The 10,324-nt window shown below is 43.8% G+C and overlaps 1 protein-coding gene across 1 annotated transcript in view; it reads right to left on the reverse strand.

Annotated features, from left to right (window-relative positions):
* The window catches only part of Phax (phosphorylated adaptor for RNA export), a 32,806-nt gene extending 22,686 nt beyond the window's left edge, over positions 1-10,120 (reverse strand). Inside the window, exons 1-2 of the mRNA XM_050188855.3 lie at positions 9,947-10,120; positions 9,379-9,622 (exon numbers count right to left, since the gene is read on the reverse strand). Of these exons, the coding sequence (XP_050044812.1) occupies positions 9,379-9,591 (213 nt within the window). The 5' untranslated portion in view covers positions 9,592-9,622; positions 9,947-10,120. The remainder of the gene's footprint in view (positions 1-9,378; positions 9,623-9,946) is intronic.
* Between the last annotated feature and the right edge of the window lie 204 nt (positions 10,121-10,324).

The raw sequence follows: 10,324 nt of genomic DNA on the forward strand, positions 1-10,324 counted from the left end.
TGTGCAAGGGTTGTGTGAAGGCCAAAAGGCAATTCAGGCCAACCTAAGCGGCCTAAGCGAGAAACTTAAGGCCCTGGAAGACATTGTACAGCTTTGCAGGGACCAAGCGGCAAGTTTTGCTGAGCTAAAAGAGACAAACGAGAGGCTCAATTCAGCTTTCGAAAAACAACAGGAAAAACTTGTCGGGTTAGATGATAGAATGCGGCAAAATAATCTAATGGTGTTTCGAATATCGGAGAGTGACAATGAAATTTCACAAGAACTTGAAAAAAGTTGTAAAAATATTGAAGAAAAAGCTCGGTCTTAATTTGAAAACAATAGAGCAGATGCACAGAATCGGAAAGGCGTATAAGAACACAACCGCAGAAGAAACCTTGAGGTCTCATCCAGTAACACTGAAGCTTTATGATTATAGGGGGGAAAAAAAGGGGGTTTTGAAAACTGCAAAAACTGAAACGAAGTGATATTTCTGTTGGCGACGACTATTCAAAAGAAACACTGAATAAGTGCAGGCTACTCTGGAAGTTCGCATGGTGAATGTATAAAGGGTTTTAGCAAGTACGGACATGAGCAAAAGTAAGAACTGGACAGGACCTAAGCAGACCTTCTTCTTGTGCTCGCGTCCGTACTTGCTGGAACCCCTTATATGTTCACCATGCCCCAACTGGCCCAGCAAACCACACTACTAAACTGGAAGTCTGCATTGAAAGAAAAAGAAGAAGGCTCGCGTGTGTGCCTGAACCGTGACAGGCTTACTGTAGATAACAATGTCTACATATGGGATTATTCCAAGAATAGCTGTGTCAGGATACGGCAATCCCCGAAAGCCAAATTGACACAATCAAAGACCACAACGACAGATAGTGACATTCAACCAATACAGTCTTTCAGGAAATAGACATTTGACTTATAAACCTTAATGCTCGAAGCCTCGTGAATAAAGTCAGCGATATAGAACATGTGCTAGCCAGTTATGATCCCCATATAGTTATTGTTAACGAAGCGTGGCCACAACCAGAAATACAAGATTGCGAGTTGTTACCTCCAGGTTTTAAGATAATACGTAATGATAAGAGAAACTGGAGGAGGAGGAGTTGCAATCATAATACAGGAAAATATTGAATGTGTCAGGATGAACGGTATCTCTAACCACGAGAGCGCTTAGTGCCAAATCAAATTGGGAACTACTTTAGTCATAATAGGAGCAATCTATAAATCCCCTAACAAATCGATCGAATGCTTCGAGGCCATCCAACACTACTCAGAACAACAGAAGGCGCGAAACCAGTGGTTAATAATTGCCGGGGATGTTAACTTGCCGGGGGTTGACTGGAACTCAATTACCATAGAGTCATGGGAACAAGCTGTCTGTGAAGTGCTGCTTGACATTGCTTTCACTAACGATTTAACGCAGATGGTACTGGAAAGCACTCGAAAAGAGAGAACAATGCAGTCCATATTGGACTTAGTATTTCTTGATAGATGGTTTGAAAAATATCAGGTAGCAGTTGAAGATGGCATATCAGACCATCAACTTGTATTTGTACAAATCAAAACCAAGGTTCCTGCAAAAAATGTTAAAGAATGCACTGCACACATCCTCAATTTCGCTAAAGCTGATGACACAAGCATTATTTATTATTTGTCGTTTCATCTAGACAGTCTGAGCTCTTACGATGATGTCAATGCATTGTGGGCAAGATTTAAAACCATTATCTTGCACCGTGTAAACTCATTCATACCATTAAGGAAAAAAAAATATATATAAGCGTGATCCCTGGATAACACGAGAGATTGTTTGTTTGAAGCGAAAAATAGGAAGACAAAGGAGAGTAAAAAATCGTGAAAAGATATCTAGCCTACCTGCACAGCTGCGAATAAAGCTTAGGCAAGCAAAAAAGAAATATTATAAGGAAACGCGAACTTCATGCTATCTTCTCTGCAAAAGTTTTGGTGTCACTTGTCGCAAACCAATCAAAGCCAACACAGCATTGTTGTTAACGATGAAATCATAACTGACTTCGAAAATTGCGTCTTACCATAACAAGTTCTTCCAGTCTGTCTTTTCAGACGTTTCTAATTGTACTGTTCCAAATATAGTAACAATATTTTCACATGTGCCAGATATGCCAGAAGTACTTATTAGCTATGAAGGAATACTATCGCTACAGCTAAACATTAAAGAACAAAAATCTGTGAGTCCAGATGGAATTCCAAATGCCTTTTTGCGAAGATATGCTGAATGGGTTGCTTGATACTTAGATATTATCGTTAATGCATCCTGGTCACGGGTCACAGATGACTGGCTTGCTGCAAAAATTATCCCGATACACAAAACCGGAAACAAGCAGAAAACTGAAAATTATCAACCAATTTCTTTAACCTGCGCCTGCTGCGAAGTCCTTGAACATATAATATCGAAAGCAACATATAAGTACCTAAAAAATAAGAAAGCACTACATTTGAACCAACTTCGCTTATGGCAAAAACTGTCGAACTGTCATGCAGCTCATCGATACAATTTAAGACTTTTCAATATCAATAGACAATGAAAGACAGGTTGATGCAATATGCCTTGATTTCTCAAAAGCTTTTGATAGGGCTCCTCATAACGAATTATTTATGAAATTGAAACAGCTTGGAATAAGTAACAATATAGTGGAATGGATCAGGTTATATCTATCACGTAGGACGCAGTACGTGGACATAAACGGCTACCAGTCCAATCGTTTATCTGTAACTTCAGGCGTCCCTCAAGTGTCTGTCCTTGGAGTGGTATTATTTCTTGTTTATGCTAACGAAATTTGTTCTGATATTAATGAAAATGTTACTGTACAAATGTTCACAGATGACTGCTTGATTTACTGAGAAATATGTAACCACAATGTTCAAAAAGATGCTCAGCGATGCACTGGCGTCTATTGAAAAATTATGTGCAACTTGGAAAATGCAAGTAAATAGAGAAAAAAACTGTTGTTTTACGTGTTACAAACAAGGTTAAGCACTTCCTAAATACTGATTATCAACTAAGTTCCACTGTATTAGCTACAATTAACAAATGTATATACTTAGGAGTAACAATATCTGAAGACCTCAACTGGACTCAACATACCACTAATATTCGCTCTACGGCTTAAAAGAAGTTATCGTTCTTACATCACAAATTAAAGCTCGCTCCAGCCCCCCTAAAGTTAACAGCGTATTTAACAATAGTAAACCCTGCACTGAGAGAGAGAGAGAGATTTATTTACAGAAAGACAGAGAGGTCGGCCTGAGCTATAACTTGCTCTGGCCTGCTACTCTACACTGGGGAAAAGGGACGGGGAGGAAAAGGGCTGATGAATAATGATGATGGTATGAGGAAGAGATGCGTATATACAAGTTCACAGAGCTGTAGCATCTCTAAAGCTGTGTGTCCAGCCCAGTGGCTTGGAAAAAGGCTATAGCGGCACTTGTTATCAGGGCTGCGCTTTTCGCATTAGGCCAAGGACCTAAAAGAAACTCATCTGATAGTGGCCTCTAATCGACCTCTGCAAAAGAAGAGACCAGTTGCTGTCATTCTCACGCGTAAGCGGGACACACGCAAAATATGTATATGATCAAGTGTTTCTGGTACCTCACAGTATTCACAGTTTGGGCTAGTATCACTACCAGATGTCTATAATGGTTGGTGAATGCGACACCAAAGCAAATCCGGTGCACCATGCTCGTTTGGCTTCTTTTGAGCTTGTGAGGCACACAAAATTTCATTTCTTGGTCCCATTTGTGTACTCTCTTGTGTTGTCGACCTAGTTGGGTCCAGTGTTCCAACGTACGGTTGCATATTACGCGACAAAGTAGGGCGTTTGTGTCTGCTCGTGAGAATGGAATGAGTACTTCAGAAGCATTATTTAAAGCAGTTTTCACTTCAGCATCTGCCTGTTTGTTCCCTATCATGCCACAGTGTGAAGGTATCCACTGAAAGGTGACATTGTGGCCATTTCTATTTGCGTGATCAAGACTCTGTATTTCTATAGCCCTGGAAAAATACGGGCCCCGTCTGAGGACACAGTCAATCGTTTGAAGAGCAGGCTTGGAATCGCAGAATATCATCTATGCGTGAGGAGGCTCCTTGGAGAGAAATCGAAGTGCCTCCCGGACAGCAACAACTTCTGCAGTAGTTGATGTTCATGTACGGTCTAGTTTAAACCGCCGAGCAATGATCATATGTGGGATGATGAAGGCTGGAGTGGAGGCATATGGTGTGACAGGGCCATCGGTATACACGTGTACAGTACCTTCGTACTCTGCATAAATGTGAAACAGGGTAAGTTGCTTGAGGCCAATAGATGCAACGGATGGCTTTTTTGTAATTTCAGGGATCTGCAATGTAACGAAAGGTTTAAGCAGAACCCACAGGGGTATTCTCGGAATACAGGCGGCAAAAAAACTGGACGGTAGAACACTCTGATGGTGTGATAGATTCCTTGAAAAGCTGGAATCTAGGTGGGTGGCAGGGAGCGATGACAGAGGATGGTGCCTGTGTCGGGTCAACACGCGAAGGTACATTCGAAGAGGCTCGCAGAGCAAGTATACACCAATAAGACAAGCACAAGCTTCCGCTACTGTTCCTTTGGTTAATGTGCATCGTGGGAGGCCCAAACGTGTGCGGAATGCTTGAGCTTGAATGCTCTCTAACATGCGCACACAGCTAAGTCCCATGCTTGAGAGCGCCGGCATGCTGTACAGTATACACCCTACGAACAGTGCTTGGTACAATTGGAGTAATGACGACTCCGAGGAGCCCAATCCTGTTCCCGCGAAGGATGTGAGGAAAACTCTTCAGCTTTAACTTCAGTGCGGCGACATGTCTTGACCAAGATAATCCCCGGTCTATGATTAAGCCAAGGAATCTGTGGTGTGTAACCGTAGGTATCGCTACTCTGTTAACGAGTATCGGATACCTGGTCAGTCGTTTTCACGTGAATGCAATCACGGAACGTTGTTCTGTTGAAAGCTGGAGGCCTTGACGCCGCAGATACTTAGCTGTGATTGTCACTGCACGCTGAAGCCTAGCATGCATTTGGGGACAGGTGGCTCCAGATGCCCATATGCATATGTAGTCCGCATATGTGCTAATCTTCATCGTGTTAGGAAGTTCAGATGCAAGGCCAATTAATGCATCATTGAAAAGAGTTGGAGTACAATATCCACACCTCGGTGGATATTGTACTGTTTGGTGTCGCCATCACTTGTCGACATATACACCGTGCGGCCACTGAGGTAGCTAGCAATCCACGCATATAGCCGACCACGGACGTTTAAACCTTCCAGTGCCTCAAGGATTGTATAATGGAGTACATTGTCGTATGCACCCCTTAATGTTCAGAAAAACAGCTCCAACTAACCGATGGCGACTTCTTTCCTGTTCAACAGTGAAGACCAAGTCGCCAACATCGTCAATGGAAGAACGGCCTCTTCTGAATTCATGTATAAAATCAGGAAAGCAATTATTGCTCTCTAGAAACCATTCCATCCTTGACCAGACCATTCTTTCCATCACTTTGCCAATGTAATTGGCTAAGGCGATCGGTCTGTAGGAGGAAACCTCATTAAGGCACTTTCCCGGTTTAAGCAGCGATACAATGTGACTGCATTTCCAACTATCTGGAACATTTCCTGTCTCCCACGTCGTATTATAATAATATAGAAGACGACGTCGTGATTCGGTGCCAAGATGGCAGAGTGCAGCGTATGTGATTCCGTCTGGTCCTGGCGCCGGTGAGCGTCGAGAAACCGAAATCGCAGCGTCAAGTTCTTGCATCGTAAACGGTACTTCGAGTCGCTCATCAGGTGACGGGGGCGCGATGGTGACAAGGGATGAAGTCACTGCATTAGATGCGTCCACAATGAGTTTACAGTAGTCCTCTGCTACCTCCAATTCGGTCTGGCGTTGATGTAGAGCCACCGCACGGAATGGGTGTCTTTGTTGTGGAGTTGCCTGGAGACTTCGTATGACCCGCCAGATCTTCGATAGAGGCTGTCGTGGATCTAGGGATCCACAGAATGCCCTCCAACGCTGTCTATCAAGCTTCTCCAGATGCCGAAGAACATGTCATTGAGCTCGGCGACTGTTTGAAAGATCTGACGGTGACTTTGTTCTTCTGTATCGCCGTTCCGCGCGGCGACGGATTGCACGAAGGGCCCCATATTTTATGTCGACCGATGATCTGTGCCTCGGTATGCTGATTTCTCTGGTTTTGTCCCGCAGGGTAAAAGCAATGATGTCCTCTATTTCGGATGGAGATGTCATACTCTGACAGGCGGTGTCGACAGAAGTCTTAAATAAAATCCAGTCTGTTTGACGAATGTAACGTGAGGCTGAACGGCGAAACCAGCTAAAGTGAACGTAAGTGGGGAGGTGGTCACTACCATGAGTCTCTAGATCCGTCGACCAGCATGCTGAAGGCAGAAGGCTCCTTGATACAAACGTTACATCAAGACGGCTGCTGTAGGACGTGCCACGAATAAATGTAAGAGACCCGTCATTGAGCACATTTAGTCCCTGACTACCCATGAAGTCGGCCAAATATTTGCCACGAGAATTCATCAAAGTGCTACCCCACAGGGGATGGTGCGCGTTAAAGTCACCAATCACAATATGAGAACCTTGCGATGCTTGCAGCGGAGACATCAGGTGTGAGCAATCGATCCTTGCTCTTGGGTGGATGTATCCTCCAATCACTGTAACCGTGCGACATCTGTGTTTTATGGTAAGGCATACGTAATCATTAGTGGTATGCGATGGGACGTCATGTATGAAATACACCAGATCGTGACGTATACAAACGAACACTTTGCTCGAGGTTTGGTCGTTACGAGACGACATCTGGACATATCCAGAAATACGGAAAGAAGAATCCATATTAGGTTCACTGAAAATTGGTACTTAAATACCAGCTGTCGGAAATCCAACAAACGACCACGTAGACCTCGAGCATTCCATTGCATAAAAAGCAATTGATGCTTACTTTCTTTCCAGCACTAGAAGTGGTTCCAACACTTCAAGTAGCTGCAAGGCAGTTTTGGCACCCGGGGTACTTAGGCTAGAAAGAATCCTGCGCATGGCGCCCATCAAATTTTTCAACATACTCGTGACGTCAATATCACCCATCTTTTCATTCTCTACAGCGCATGTATGAGCAGAACATAAGGGCGTTCCCGCAGGCCTTGATGGTAACGAGGGCCACTGAGTCACCGATATGTTCGGGGCAGATAATGAGTGGCCTTGCACTTTTGTAGAATACAAAGGCTTTGAGGCACGTGTTTCTTCATTCCTCAGACGAGGAGGGGGTGGAAGCTGCACTTGAGACGTCAGCCCTTCTGCGCAAGGAGGGATGCGGTCCCGTTGATGTCGGTGTCGTGAACGGCGTCTGCAGTGGTGGATAGCCCTTGCTGCTTCCCTATGTGTAGAATTATCTCTAACCATCTTCTTCAGAATACACATTTCATTCCTGATCTTTGAGCACTCTTTTGACGTTGCGTCATGGGCACCAGAACAATTTGGACACTTTGCAGCAACGTTGCAATTGCTGTCTCCATGAGGTCCACCACATTGTTTGCACGTTACTGCACCCTTGCAAACTGCACTGACATGCCCAAGTTTCATACACTTGTGACATTGTAAAAGCCTCAGCACGTAAGGACGTACTGAATACCTTACATATCCAACCTTGATGTGTGTTGGCAAAGTTTCCGACTGGAACACTAATTTCACACATTGGGATTGTCCAAAACGGTGAAAGTTGAGCACAGGAGCCAACGATGATAGCAGTTTATCAGTGTCCACGTCGTAGATGGCGCCTGTTGTCACTTCTTTGCCGTATGTGGGGAATGCGCTAACAGGGATGCTTCCCAACTGAGTGACGTTTCTCAGTGTTTCCAGTATTGTCGGTGTATTGACTTCCACCGAGAGGATGTTCTTTCGAGCATTTATACAAGTTTCTTCAACTTGACCATGGACAGTTCATTCAAAATATTCCGACAGGCTCTGCCTATTCAGTGAGTTGAGGTTATCTGTTGTCGTTGTTGGTACATATGCAATGGTGTACGATTGCTTGCCACTTGCCTTTTTCGTCGCCTGACGACTAGTCGGTGATGTCTTTCTTATCTTTCTCTTCAGACGTCGGCTTGACACCAAGGTAAAATCGCTGTCCGAGCCCATATCTTCAGTAGAGGAGCCATCGGATGATTCTATCGGGACCATGCTGGGGTCCAAGTGGTCACTCATGTTGGCAGCATAGCGAACTGGCCGTTCAGGACCCAATTGCTGGGTGGGGTTTGGGTCCCCCATTGCAGAGAATGACGGCCCCCAGTTTTCTTGTCACTTATTGTAGAGATCACAGAAAATAAAACAGAAAATGTAGAGAGCTCGAAGCTGAAGCTGCTTGCTACGGTCACTTCTTCCCCCAAGGCCTACACTGGAATATGAAAGCATCATATGGGACAGTTACCAAAAAGGATTAATCCATAAAATTGTGAGGGTGCAAAGAAGGCTGGCTAGATTTATTCTCTCAAAGTACTTCCATATCGATTCTGTAATAGAGATGCTGCAAGAACTAAATTTACCCCCCTCTTGGAACACCGTTGCATAGCCAGACTAAAATTCTTGTTTTTGCTTTCTCAAAATATATTTAACTTTGATGCAGCATAGTAACCAACTTCGCGACAAGCCCGGAGCCTGTGAAGTGACCACCACAGAAACTTTCTAGCCTCTCAATCTCGTGTGAACACATGCATACCCTTTTTTCCCTAGAACCATAAAAGATTGGAATTATTTACCGGATGCTATATGCGATTCTCAAACTGTAGGACATTTTGAAACCAATGTTACAAAATATTTTCTAAGTGAATCTTTCTGATCCAACATATCTTGTGCAAGTTGTAGAATGTAGTATTGTGACGCATTTTTCGGCTCTACATTGCTACTTTATGTTTGAGATGACGGTTATGTCTGATTTTGTATTGTAGTTATGTATAATGGCACACGTCACGATTTCTAATTCTATGTATTATCTATACATTGCTGCTTTATGTAAGCAATGATGGGTTTTGTACCAGATTTGTACCCCACCCCTGTAGCGGCCTAATCGGCCAACAATTCCTGCAAATAAAAATAATAAAAAAATATTCAGCACAAACTGTGCAAGCTAGCCAACACACGCATCTGTGATCCCTGTCAGAAGAGATGCACAAACAACGTTCGTTCACGGCGAATTAGCTGGTTTGCCTCTATACATGGCTCATGCCCACTACAGGGGATTTGTCGAGAATCGGATGAGTTACAATGATAATGAGTCAAAAAAGTAGTCACACGTATCGGTGTCGGTAAACACTTACCTTTTTCTTCCTGAACGGCGACACTTGTTGCGGCACCCCAGCTAAAGCAGCACATTTGGAGAAATCATACCCGGCTTTGGCTACAGCCTTTCTGGCCTTGTCAGTTGCCTGTCGTTTCCAGGATGTCTCCTCATCATCGGAGTCATCTTCCGACGTCGAGTTAGGACGGTCGTCGCGGTACCTGGTCACACTGTTCGCGACCGACGCTTCCATGGCACGTTATTTTGCCCACGGAAATGTGTCACTGCACACATAAGCAGAACAAAAATACGGCGCAACCTTTGCAAATTACTCGTATAGGTAAGTTAAACAAACAATAAGGCCCTCTGTTTATATCTTCGAGTTACTAAACCTCATAGCTGCAAAGTACGTAAGTACTTAAGAAGAAAAAGAAGCTACGCACAGCAATTGTGTACGTGCACTCAGAGGTATGTCCTTTCCAACATACAACAAGAGCGAAATAAAGCAAAACGCATTTGAAACGCGCATTCAACGCGCGCAGGGACGCTTCTTTGCAGGTACCGAGCTATCCTTGCATAAATTCAACACAAGCTGCAAACGAACTTACAGAAATGCTTTGTAGCAAATACAGGACACAAATTCAGGATCTACAGAAGCAGAAGAACAAGAAATTTTAAGTGCGCTTGTTTCCTGGTAAATTTACATTAGCACATTGCAAGCTATAGTTTACTCTGTACTGCTCGCTCGATGCAGCCGATGCAGGTATCAAGGTTGCTGCATAGCGCAGCGTTGTTGCATCGACCTTGCTTGTTCCCGCCTTCAGGTTTTCATAACAAGTGCACGCTGAAAGCGTCACAGAATACCTACAACCAACTTGTTTCGTCTACTATACTACAATAGTGAAAGTTCATGCACAGCTTATGTTTAGTGTAGTTATCATAAAAATAAGTTATGCTGAGCCAGAAGCGAAACCGAAAGCTAAAAG

The sequence above is a fragment of the Dermacentor andersoni genome, chromosome 2 (assembly GCF_023375885.2).
Source record: "Dermacentor andersoni chromosome 2, qqDerAnde1_hic_scaffold, whole genome shotgun sequence".
NCBI classification, from domain to species: domain Eukaryota; kingdom Metazoa; phylum Arthropoda; class Arachnida; order Ixodida; family Ixodidae; genus Dermacentor; species Dermacentor andersoni.